This window comes from Bubalus kerabau, chromosome 1 (assembly GCF_029407905.1).
Source record: "Bubalus kerabau isolate K-KA32 ecotype Philippines breed swamp buffalo chromosome 1, PCC_UOA_SB_1v2, whole genome shotgun sequence".
Lineage (NCBI taxonomy): Eukaryota > Metazoa > Chordata > Mammalia > Artiodactyla > Bovidae > Bubalus > Bubalus kerabau.
This window is the reverse complement of record NC_073624.1, coordinates 131578146-131591279: the sequence shown is the minus strand read 5'-3', so window position 1 is coordinate 131591279 and position 13134 is coordinate 131578146. Positions and strand designations below refer to the sequence as shown.

General features: G+C 46.5%; 1 protein-coding gene across 5 annotated transcripts in view; it reads left to right on the top strand.

The window, feature by feature from the left end:
• GNG4 (G protein subunit gamma 4) overlaps positions 1-12599 on the top strand; it is a 66786-nt gene extending 54187 nt beyond the window's left edge. Inside the window, exons 5-6 of one of the 5 annotated variants that reach the window (XR_008717195.1) lie at positions 2822-2919; positions 11355-11410. Coding sequence is in view for 1 of the 5 variants with exons in the window: in XM_055588794.1 (XP_055444769.1) it covers positions 11355-11483 (129 nt within the window). In the remaining 4 variants the exon portion in view is untranslated. Of the gene's footprint in view, positions 1-2821; positions 2920-5381; positions 5480-11354 lie in introns of all 5 variants that reach the window. The other 4 variants (XR_008717200.1, XR_008717194.1, XR_008717197.1 and 1 more) reach the window with 4 other exon arrangements.
• Positions 12600-13134: the final 535 nt, after the last annotated feature.

The following is a 13134-nucleotide window of genomic DNA, read 5'->3' as shown; positions in this document are numbered from 1 at the left end:
AGTAGGTTCTTGTTATCAATTTTAAGTATAGCACTGTGTACATGTCAATCCCAAACTCCTAATCTATCCCTCCCACCCACTCTTCCCTGCTGGTGACCATAAATTCATTCTCCAAGTCTGTGAGTCTGTTTCTGTTCTAAGTTCATTTGTATCATTTTTTTTTCTAGATTCTACATATAAGTAATATCACATGATGTTTATCTTTCTGTGTCTGACTTACTTCGCTTAGTATGATAATCTCTAGGTCCATCTGTGTTGCTGCAAATGTGCAATCAACTTTTGATATGAAAAAAAAAAAAAAAACCTGTATGCTGGTGATAGTGAACAGCTGCTGATTCATTAGTCTGGACATTTGACTTTAGAATTCAGAGAAGGACTCTCTGTTATATTATCATGTATTCACACATATCTCCCACCCACTCTCGTTTCCTCCAGGAATAACCTTACTCCCTACTAGATGCTATTTGTGGCTTAGGACCCAATGATTGAGAATTTCCGATATTGATCTAGTCGATACACAACATTTGCTGGAAACCACTGGAAGCCAAATGTCTGCTGTATCAGAATACCGTGGACTTCAGTGACTCAAACAGTAGAAATTCATTGTTCACAGCTCTGTAGGCTGGGAAGTCTGAGATGAAGGCACCAACAGCAGGTTCTGGTGAGGCCTCTCTTCTAGGCTTACAAATGGCCACCCTCTTGCTGTGACCTCACATGGAAGGGAGGGAGAGAGAGACCTTTTCTCCTATAAGAGCACTAATTTTATCACCTACCAGGGTTCTTGGCCTCTTTAATCAGTACAAATTGATCAGACTCCAGACAAGAAATTCAAGCAAGGCTTTTCTGGGGCTCCTGCTGCAGCTGGTGGTGGGGGTCTGGAGGAAAGAAGTACAGGTTTCCTTGCTTCCTCACTCTCCTAGGCGGGGCAAGCCGGCTTCTTATATAGGATGAGGGGTGGAGCTGGAGGGGTGGTTTAGGAGGTTTGCCCAGTGCGTTGGTGCTGTTGTGTGCAAGGGGCATGCACAGTACCCAGCTTTTACTCCCAACACCCTGTTTTTGCTCCCAACTCTTCAGGAGCAGCAGTTGGGTTTTGGTCTTTTCCTATCGTGTGTCCATAATTTGCCCCAGCTGTACATTGTAGCACAGTTATTTTTAGTCCCTTATAGTTTCTTTGTATTTCCGTGCTCAAGGAGACCAGGTGCAAATATTGCAGCAAAGGATCCCAGGTCCCAGCCCATCTCAGTTCCATTCATGAAGTTTCAACCGTCAGGACCTAATTACCTACCAAAGGCCCCATCTCCATGGCACTGGAGATTTTGGTTTCACTTATAAACTTAGGGGGTGGCGGGGGAGGGACACACACATTCAGCCTATAGCATAATTACTTGGAAGTATCTCAAGAATGCCCTTAAAACTTGGTGTTAGGACTTCCCTGGAAGTCCAGTGGTTAAGACTGCCCTTCCAGCGCAGGAGGTCCAGGTTCCATCCCTGGTTGGGTAACTAAGATCCCGCATGCCTCAGGGACAAAAAAAATCCAAAGCCTAAAACAGAAGCAATATTGTAACAAATTCAATAAAGGCTTTAAAAATAATAAGTATTGGTCACTCAGTCGTGTGTGACTCTTTGTGACCTGATGAACTCTAGGCTCCTCTGTCCATGGGATTTTCCAGGCAAGAACACTGGAATGGGTTGCCATTTCCTTCTCCAGGGGATCTTCCTGACCCGGATATCAAACCCCAGTCTCCCACCTTGCAGGCAGATTCTTTAAAAAACAAAGCAAAACTGGTGTGTTAATCTCAAATAATATCCAACATTAGAAGAAAGAAAAAAAATTCACAAGGATTCACCCTGTAGCTTTAGCTCAGAATTCAGAGGTGAGACATAGACCTGTAATATCCTCAGGGTTTTATTAGGGATACATGGCATATGATTTCTTCTGTTGGCACTTGTACCAGGTTTGACCTTGTAAAAGGTATCGTTGCACAGTGGGGGATGCAACCTGGCTGTGCTCTTGACTCTGATCCCGCTTTGTTTTCTTGGCGGGGAAGGGAGGAACAGACAGAGCCATCAAGAATGCCTGTGATCTATTCCAAGTAGTAGTGTTAAATAGACCAGGATTGCTGGAAAATAGCTGTGAGTCGCTGTACTTTAGATGCTTAGATGCAAAGGGTAAATGCAGTGGGAGTCACAGCCAGAATAGTGATTATGTCATCTGTCTTGTCCTGGAATGTGACTTAGTAATTGCAACATTTTCTTCCCATCATTGAAGCTTGTAATTATAGTGCAACAAATGGGATTATGTGCTAACTTGAGCTGTTTTAATCACCTCTTTTACTCTGAAATGTAATGGTAAAATTCCACAGTTGTTCCCTAGCTCCCAATTCTTTTCTCTTTTCAACATCTGTTATCTTGTAACTCTTTAACACCTCAGTACTAAGGAGAGGAGGCAGAGATGCTCTGGGCATTTTGTAACAGCGGACTTAAAGGCAAAGCAGACTTCAGGCTTGATAAAACATAAACAGTAATGGAGTCTTAAATTTCAGAATAAAGATTTCACTTTGAAAGTAAATTGTCTATTTTATGTTCAAAGATGGCAGATGTTTCTAGGATATGGTGACGTCTGCATGCAATATTTTGAATACACTGAAGGAACTTTGAACCATAAAAATCAATCTAGGGCTGATTAAGGAAACCCTCCCTTTCAATCTAAGGAGTCGGTTTTTAGTTTAATTAATGCCCAGATACTAAACTGTGTGTTAGGGTGTCACCTTTCCTGTGGAAGGCTCATTAAGATGATCATTACATGTGTGTATCTTTTCAGATCCCATTACAGCAAGCTTCAGGGGTTATCCAAGATACTTTGGTTACACAGGAGTAAAGGGACCTTGGACACTGCATGAAATAAAGCTGATGGCGAAGGTGGGAAAAGGTGGAAAACTCCTTTTGTTGTAAAAATGACTTAACATGCTCATACTGTGCTGTAGGATGTTCTCAATAATTTGAGTGCATCTGTAAAGCTAATACTGTGTGGAGCTGACCCAGATCCACACAAAACTGGGTGCTGATCACTTGGTACCAGTACTAACAATTCTGGTTTCATTCTTGTAGTACAGGTGCTCCAGATGGCACACTGCAATCCAGAGGCGTGTAGATATAACTAAGCAAACACATCTGTGACCCTGAAACAACAAAGCGAGGCATTCTAAGAACAGCTTGTTTTCTTGAAAGAAAAATTGTGGCATCAAGCGCAGTATCACCTTTGATAGATGATAGAAAAAGCCCTAGGTTGGACCTGCTTAGAGCTAGCGAGGCCACATGTTAATGGCATGGTTGTAGACCCGGGGCTGTGAGGGGAGCAAATACACAACCGTGAGACCGGAAGGAGACCAGTCTTAACTCACCTCCGCAGTTCAGTTCAGTTCAGTTCAGTTGTGTCCGACTCTTTGCAACTCCATGAATCTCAGCACGCCAGGCCTCCCTGTCCATCACCAACTCCCGGAGTTCACTCAAACTCATGTCCATCGAGTCAGTGATGCCATCCAGCCATCTCATCCTCTGTCATCCCCTTTTCCTCCTGACCCCAATCCCTCTCAGCATCAGTCTTTTCCATTGAGTCAACTCTGCATGAGGTGGCCAAAGTATTGGAGTTTCAGCTTTAGCATCATTCCTTCCAAAGAACACCCAGGGCTGATCTCCTTTAGAATGGACTGGTTGGATCTCCTTGTAGTCCAAGGGACTCTCAAGAGTCTTCTCAACACCACAGTTCAAAAGCATCAATTCTTCGTCATCTCTTCAAGAAAATTAGAGATACCAAGGGAACATTTCATGCAAAGATGGGCTCGATAAAGGACAGAAATGGTATGGACCTAACAGAAGCAGAAGATATTAAGAAGAGGTGGCAAGAATACACAGAAGAACTGTACAAAAAAGATCTTAATGACCACGATAATCACGATGGTATGATCACTCACCTAGAGCCAGGCATCCCGGAATGTGAAGTCAAGTGGGCCTTAGAAAGCATCACTACAAACAAAGCTAATGGAGGTGATGGAATTCCAGTTGAGCTATTTCAAATCCTGAAAGATGATGCTAGGAAAGTGCTGCACTCAATATGCCAGCAAATTTGGAAAACTCGGCAGTGGCCACAGGACTGGAAAAGGTCAGTTTTAATTCCAATCCCAAAGAAAGGCAATGCCAAAGAATGCTCAAATTACCGCACCTCCTCAGGGTGACCCCTAAAGCCCCATTTTTTGAACCCCTCCTCCCATGCCTTGGCCGGATGGTTGGGGATGCAGTGCCCCCTTGCGGTGCGGTAGCTCTCAGAAAATTAGTCAAATCTGCCCATAATGAATGGATGTTGACAAGCATCTAAACAAGTAAACTGATCAAGAGGAAGGAAGCTGTAATAATATTTAGCAAACCAAAAAGCCAAAAAAAAAAAGTGATGATATTTAGTAAACCAAAAACCAAAAAATACCTGCTAATAATATTTGCAAACTTCAGACCAGCTGGATCCTGTTGTTAGTAGGTAAACTGAAGAACATTAAAATTTTTTTATTTAATTTGGACACAGGTGGAGTCGAAGCTGGCAATGCCAAACCAAAGGTAGTTAGCACCATCCGTTGACAGGCAGAGGGCAAGGTGTTTGGAGAGAAGATGCTGAAGCAAAGCACTATTTGACAGGTTTAGCTTAAGCAGTTGCACTAGGTGGGAAAGCCTGGCTGGCTGGCTGTGGTGGTCTTAAGTTTCACTTTTTCAAGTTCTCTGGCTTAGGCGTTAGTTTAAAAAGGCTTTGCTGTGCTCAGTTATGTTCATCTCTTTGGGACCCTATGGACTGTAGCCTGCCTGGCTCCTCTAGTCCATGGGATGTTCCAGGCAAGAATACTGGAGTGGGTTGCCATATTCCTCCTCCAGGGGATCTTTCCGACCCAGAGATTGAACCTGGGGCTCTTGTATCTCCTGTCTCGGCAGGCAGATTCTTGACCACTAGCACCACCTGCAAAACCCTTAGTTTAAAAAGGCTGCTACTAAGGAATTAGAGCCAACCCAGTGTAATAGCATCTTTGTTGATACACGAACAGCATGCAGGTCACAGCCTAGAGGAAGGAGTCTCAGAGCAACATTGGAGCATCCATCCAAGCCAGGGCAAAGGAAGAGGAAGCCAGTCCCAGCTGCTGACACTTAACTGTTATGGTTTTCTTGGCAAGATTGTCCATGGGGGCTGCCCTGGTGGCCCAGTGGTTAACACCCCATGCTGACAGTGCCGTGGGTGCAGGTTCAATCCCTCATCAGAGAACTAAGACTCCACATGCTGTGCAGCATGACCAAAAGATTATTTTTAAATTGTCCCTGGATTAAAAAAATGACCTAAGAAATTTTAGTTGCAGGACTTCTCCTGGTCACATGAGTTCCCAGGTAGCTGGTCTACAAAAAGAGTGTGCTGGCCCAGCAGACAAGAACTTTCCAGGCCACCTTCCAGGTACAATTTTCATGAACAATTAATCAGGCAGCTACTGTATGTAGTGTTTAGCTTCAGTTAGCTTCTGGCTACTGTATGTAGCCAGACCGCTTCACGTCAGTCCTGGTCTCTCTCTTACCGGTTGTATGAACTTGGACAGATTTCTTAACTTTCATGCCTTAGTTTCCTCATCTGTAAAGTGACTTTGCTGCTGCTGCTAAGTCACTTCAGTCGTGTCCAACTCTGTGCGACCCCATAGATGGCAGCCCACCAGGCTCCTCTGTCCCTGGGATTCTCCAGGCAAGAATACTGGAGTGGGTTGCCATTTCCTTCTCCAATGCATGGAAATGAAAAGTCAAAGTGAAGTCGCTCACTCATGTCCGACTCCTAGCAACCCCATGGACTGCAGCCCACCAGGCTCCTCCGTCCATGGGATTTTCCAGGCAAGAGTACTGGAGTGGGTTGCCATTGCCTTCCCCCACAATAAACCATAATTGTGTAAAATAACCTAATTTGTATACTCTTCCTAAGTAAAGTCTACATTACCCTCTCCTTATCTCACTTTTTTTTTCCTACGCAACCTGACCCCTACCCCAAATGCAGGTGTCAGATTCCTAAAAAGCCTCTGGAGGAAAGCTATGAAAAAATCAGGAGGCATGCAGGTTTGTGGAAGAAACCAGCTAACCGGTTCAGAGAAATACTTTCACTGCCAGTTTTATGGTCCAAAATGCAGAGTGAGACCCGATTACATCTCAGGAAAATTCCCAGGGCAGCGAGGAGTTGGCTGAGATGCAATACCCATAAAGTCCTCTCTGGCGGAGAAAAGAAAAGGATAGGAACCTTCAGCCTGGGCAGAATCTTCATTCCGTCCCCAGCAGAGAAAATCAGGTGCTTCCATCTTCCGTGCTGCCCCCTGGTGGCAGCAAGAGCAGGCCTGGCATCGGCACATGCTCTCCCGGATGTTAGTTTTTGGAGCCAAGTACAAAATCTTTGGGTGTCCCTCCAGCACGGCTGTTCTGTCTGTCTGCGGTCGGGGAGCCAGGGAGGGGCTGCGCTCCCAGGACGGGGCCAGCCTCTGGATCCGGTTTGCTGCGTTTGGCCAGGTCCTCATTGTGAGCCTTGCGGATGTGCCCGTACGGGTCCCCTGACTGCGTGTAGCTGCGCAGGCTGTAGCGGCACTCGTAGGGTCGCTCCCGCGTGTGCACTGTGGCGTGACGCCGCAGTGTGTAAGAGCATGAGAAGGTCTTCCCACACGTCTTGCAAGTAGGAACATCTTCAGTAAAACCCCCAAAGCTTCCTGGGGCTGTTTCACACTCAGAAGGCAAGTAGAGTGGCTCATGCAGGCCGGGTGGAGCAGGCAGGGGCGAGGTCACCAGTCCTCGATGATACTGCCCTGGACCTGGCAGCAAATGGTAGGGTAGGTGCGAATCTGGCGGCAGGAAGTGGTCATTGGGCCCCACCTCCTCCAATCCTGCTGCCGTGGCTCCTCAAAGGCCTCTGGCTGGTGGGGGCTGGCCACCATACATGGCTCCTCCAGGAGGGAAGAGTCCCTGACAATAGTATTTAGAAGAATTAAATGAGGCCAGACATATAATGGGGCTTCCCCGGTGGCTCAGTTCAGTTCAGTTCAGTCACTCAGCCATGTCTGACTCTTTGCGACCCCATGGACTGCAGCACACCAGACTTCCCTGTCCACCACCAACTCCCGGAGCTTACTCAAACTCACGTCCATCGAGTCGGTGATGCCATCCAACCATCTCATCCTCTGTCATCCCCTTCTCCTCCTGCCTTCAGTCTTTCCCAGCATCAGGGTCTTTTCCAATGAGTCAGTTCTTTGCATCAGGTGGCCAAAGTATTGGAGCTTCAGCATCAGTCCTTCCAATGAATATTCAGGACTAATATCTTTTAGGATTGATTGGTTTGATCTCCTTGTAGTCCAAGGGACTCTCAAGAGTCTTCTCCGACACCACAGTTCAAAAGTATCAATTCTTCGGTGCTCAGCTTCCTTTGTGGTCCAACTCTCACATCCATACATGACTACTGGAAAAGCCATAGCTTTGGCTCAGTGGTAAAGAATCTGCCTGCCAAGGCAGGAGATACAAGAGACGTGAGTTCAATCACTGGGTCAGGAAGATCCCCTGGAGGAGGAAATGGCAACCCACTCCAAACTTCTTGCCTGGAGAGTTCCATAGACAGAGAGGTCTGGCAGGCTACAGTCCATGGGGTTGCAAAGAGTTGGGCACAACTGAGCGTGCACACACACACACAAGACGTATGACAATGTGTTTAGCCCCAGGGCTTGGTGCATGTTAATAACAAGGACTCAGTTCATGCCAACTATTATTTTGATTAATGATTTTATACGGTTGTCTCTTGAATTTGTTTAATATGGATCTGCCACAAGATATGAGCCATTCTTGGCTTGCCAGAAAATCATGTCTCTGGGATCGGTTGGCTGGAACCAGCCTCTGGATAAAAGGGGCAGGTTCACCAGGGTAACTGCCCCCATGTGGAACTGGATGGGGTGGGGTGCTCAGACACCCCTGTCTCCGTAGCCCTGCAGAGGTGTGCAGCTGTGCTTCTGTGATGTTTTAGTGCACCCTGATTATTTTAGTAATGTTACAATTTTTGAGTCTTCTCAGACCCCTGGAAAGCAAAAGTCTTGCCTTATTTTTTCCCCTATATCCTCTCAATTAGCTGAAAGATTGACACACAGCTTCCTAGATAAAATTGTAAGGTTTATAGAGAATTCAGAATGAATGGAAGCATTCCCTTGTCCCTAAAAGTGAAATAGATGGGAAAAAGGAAAACTAGAGATAGGGGATGATGATAAGACTTTAAAAAAATATATTTATTTATTTATATTTGGCTGTCCCAGATCTTTAGTTGTGGCATTTGAACTCCTAGTTGCAGCATGTGGGGTCTAGTTCCCTGCCCAGGGATCAAACCTGACCCCCTGTATTAGGAGCATGGAGTTTTAGCCACTGGACCAGCAGGGAAGTCCCAAGACATTCTTAAATGAAGCATCTGGAAGAACTCACTGAAGTTAGAGCTAAGAGGACCTGGCTCTTAGGGAGGAAGATAGATGCTCGAACATCGCCACCTTCTTGCACATGCCAGCCTGGGCAGTGGTGAAGACCGGTTCGCAGTGGTTGTGGGAGGAGCCGTTGGGTGAATTCTGTGGTCATCTTAATACAGCGGCCATGGAGAAGACCCCTTGCCTCTGTGGGCTGAAGGAGATGCCTGGAGTAGAGAGGAGGGGACTGCGACCCAGGCAGGGGAGAGCCCTTGGCTTTGGTTCAGAATGTGACAAGACTGATGCCAGGCTCAGGCTCCACACCCAAGCACTCACGGTGTGATTCTGGTTTTTTGTATGTCTATCGAGTTTTTTAAAAAAAATACATTTGTTTATTTGGCTGCACCAGGTCTTTGCTGTGGCACGCAGGGTCTTTTAGTGGCGGCACATGACTCTAATAATAGTTGCAGTGTGTGGAATTAAGTTCCCTGCCCGGGAATCAAACCCAGGCCCCCTGCATTGGGACCGCGGAGTCTTAGCCACTGGGCCACCGGCAGAGTCCCTCCCTCACACCTTTGTGGGCTCCAGAGTCAGCTTCCCTGCTCCTGTTCTCTAGTCCCTTGTGGTGGCCTCATAGGTCCCCTGCAGGCCTATATGTGTGGCCTCCACCTCACCTGGGAGATTCCTGTATGGGTGTCCTGTAAATCACTGCAAACTTCATTCTCATTCAACCCAGCATCCATTTTATTTAGGCTCTACAGCACTGCGGTGGTGCTATCGGAGCTAAAACTACAGACCGTTTAGAGTAAACAGGATCTTGGAGATAGCTAACTCTCCCAATGTTATAAATGAGGAAGCTAAAGTCAGAGAATTTGAGTGACTTACCTAAAGTCGCACAGTCATCTTGGGGCCAAGATGGACAGGGAGGCCTGATGCTCCATCCCACACTCCCAACAAATGTAGACTTTGTCTGGAGTTAAGGGGACTCATAGGCTCAACTTTTAGTTGTTTCATCAGAAGGAAAAATTTATTACATATCTCTACTAAAATTATGTGTTATATTCTAGCCACTGCTGAAAGAGGTAAATCTGGGCTGGAAATTAGAAGATTTTCTATAAAATTTTGGAAGACGGGCCAGTTTTTTTTTTTAAGTTTTGAGCATTGGTGGCATTGTTTTTGTTTTGTTTTTAATATTTATTCGTTTGGCTGTAGCAGGTCTTAGTTGTGGCATGCGAGACTTTTGTTAATAGTTGCAGCATGTAAGATCTAGTTCCTTGACCGGTGATTGAACCCAGGCCCCCTGCACTGGGAATGTGGAGTCTTAGCCACTGGGCCACTAGGGAAGTACCAACAGCCAATTTTTAAAACCTGGATGGAAGGTGTAAGGCTTGTGTGTACTGGGGGCCTTCAAACATTTTTCATTCTCCTGCAGCTTGTTTATCATTCTGGGGAAGATTTAGACACTAATCGCATGAAAAGGTTTCCTTTTGACTGCTATATACTTACTGCAGCCTGTGGCCTCTAATAGGCACTTACAGGCAGAACAAGCCAACCGGCGGGATGATTCAATACGCAGGCCAGTCATTTGCTGGACTCGTGACCTAGACCACGGGCCCAATGAGCTGGTCCCTTCCTCCTCTTAGCAAACGCTTCCCAGCGCCTTGCCTACTCCCACCTGCTTCTCCCCTGGAGCTCCTGGAGATTACCTGGAAGATAATTGGATCCACAGCTGCCAAGTGTCAACAGGCTTCAGAGAAGCCTGAAAGGAAAATCAAAGAGGTTTCTGGTCAGGAGCAACTCTCTCCTCAGAGAGAGTTGGCCTTCCAAGTTCAATGTGGGCTTGTTGGGTGTAGCTTATGTGTGTGTGTTCTCTGTAATGTGCTTATGATCTGTGTTCTCCTGGGGAGGATCAAGTGCCTGGGTTGGTCATGAGAGTGAATTGCAGTAAAACAATAACACTAATGATAATAATTACAATCACCAGGGCCAGAAATTGGCTTTATCTGTCTAGAGGTAGTTTTACAGAGTCATTGGTGAGGCTTCTGGCCTGGAACCTTCACTCATCACTCAGTTCCGAGTAGGACTAGATATCGAGACCTTCCTGATGGTGCCTCATACCTCTCCTGGTATTGATCTACACTTCTACTGGGTGGCACCTCTTCCTGTCACCTAGTCCAAGCTCGTACTGCTTGACCCATGACAGGCCACTAAGTCGAGAGACGAGTTGTCGGGGCAAAGAAGAGTGACTTTATTTGGAGAGCCAGCAGATGGAGAAGATGGGGGACTAGTGTCCCAAAGAACCATCTTCCCTGAATTAGAACTCAGGTTTCTTTTATACTAAAGGAGGAGAGAGGGTGGCTGGTTATTACAAATTTCTTGGTATTGGAATCCTTTGTTCTCACAGCTGTCCACATAGCTCTGGTCACAATATTCCCATAAACCTCCAACAAGATAAATGCTCTTCTCTGTTCTGCAACTTTCTATCTCTCTGTGAATGGAAAAGTGTTGTACTTTTAAAGGTCAGAGCCTTGAGAATGGGCTCTCCTGTATATTTCAGGAGGAGCATTCTTTTTATGAAAGATGCAGAGCCTGTATGACAAAGCACAGATAACACAGCACAAGGGTTAGAGCTAAAGGAATAGATCCAATATGGAGTCAGGCTTGTTCTTCTCTATTACATTTCCTCGGAGGCAACTTGCAAAACCCGTCTCCTCTGGATTTGCACAAGCCCTCTCTCCAGGCCGCGGAATGGCCTTGCCATCGGCAGTGCATGCAGCACAGCCTATCCTCAGGCTTGTCCACTTTCCAGACCGACACCTCTGCCTCGGACCCACCGTGAACTGGCCTCTAACCCTGCACTTGTGCTGTGTACCCCCCCAGGTCTCCCAGGCAGCGGCGGACCTCCTGGCCTACTGTGAAGCTCATGTGAGGGAGGACCCTCTCATCATCCCAGTGCCTGCGTCAGAAAACCCCTTCCGAGAGAAGAAGTTCTTTTGTACCATCCTCTGACTCCATTTGTTATGAAAATGTCTCCTTTTCTGTCTCTAAAATCCCTGGTAGAGGCCGCGCATGCTCTTAGCTTTAGGGAGCTCTGCCCACACTCACCCCTGCCCAACCAGCGTTACCCTGCTGCCTGTCTTTTCATTGGTTTTCTTCATTGTCTGCAGTTTCACCTTTTCTTTTCATGTTTCTGTTATTTTCATTATTAGAAAAGAAAATACACATTTTTATAGCCAAATAACAAATGTGCCAAGTTAAAAATAAGTATGGGTGTAAGGGCTTAAATTTTTTAAACATCAGTTCCCAAGTTTACTTACATCAAGTTTATACATTTCAGTGGATAATTTATTGAGAAGAGAAAAGGTACTCAACAAGCCCCCCATTTACCATCATTCAGTATCAAATTAGAGCATTTTGACCAACTGAAGTCCGTGGATAAAGGTTCCATCTCTCTTCCTGGAGAAAGTTCTGGAAGTTTTCTATTTCCTGCTTTTCCATCATCCTGTTTCAAAAAGAAAGAACCCACATCACTGGATGGTTTTCTAAATAGGGTCATCCGGAGGCCCTGTGACTCAGCCCCAGATGGGGAGCCCAGACCCCTGTTTCCCACTGATTGTCCTTGATTCCCTTTGTAGGTGGTCCTTCTGCAAATGTAGGTGGTGGGTAGATATTGGAGTGAGCTTAAGTGTAAATGTGGCCCCATTACTTCTCTCTACGTGCTCCAGCCAAGCAGGCCAGGGGCACGTTTCTTCTCTCCAAATACCACGTCATCCTGCTTCCTCCTATTTTGGCTCTTGCCCTGCAGGGGCTGCATTAATAAGGGCCTGTTCTGGGCACAGCACTGGGCCCTGCAGGGTTTCACCAGGGTGGCCCCTGCCCCAGAGGAGCGAGTCAGGGGGAGCAACTCACCATGTAGCATCCACTGATCGAAGCATTCACATGTATCCACTTACTTAATCCTCCAACAACGTACATCTGTTCTAAAAAGGAAAACTGAGGCACAGAGAGACCATGTAGTTTCCCCAAAGCTATAGATAGTAAGCCAGAAGGCTGGCACCTGAGTGCAGACAGTCTGGCCCCTGAGTTCCACTGTCTTCCAGCCATACCTGTTTGCAGGTAGGTAGGTAGACCTGAAAACAGCCTGAACCGTGTGCCACGAAGCACCATTGCTGGGGTCTGCTCAGCAGCACACTTCTCTTCCCATCTTCCCTGGGAGCAGACGTGTCAGTCCCATATTCTGGCAGCTTATGGAAAATGATATGTGTCTGCCCACGTGGAAGGCTAGACAGCTTTTGGTTTTTCTGAGACAAACTTGCAGGTTCCACCTAAAACAAACTCCTATCACTCCAATAAAGGAAGGGAGTAAACCACAGGGCAGAGAGTGAATGCTCTGTCCACGTTTGCCCTGATCCATTTGTTTGGGAACTTCCTCCCACCCTGGCTCTGGCAGTAGCTACACTGAGTGATTCTAGGCAAGCCACTGTATGCCTGGAACGTTCCAGTCTGCAGATTGTGGATAGTGGGCAGTTACTCCTCCTGTCCATCAGAAAGGAGATCAGTCCTGGGTGTTCACTGGAATGACTGATGTTGAAGCTGAAACTCCGGTACTTTGGCCACCTGATGCAAAGAGCTGACTGATTTGAGAAGACCCTGATGCTGG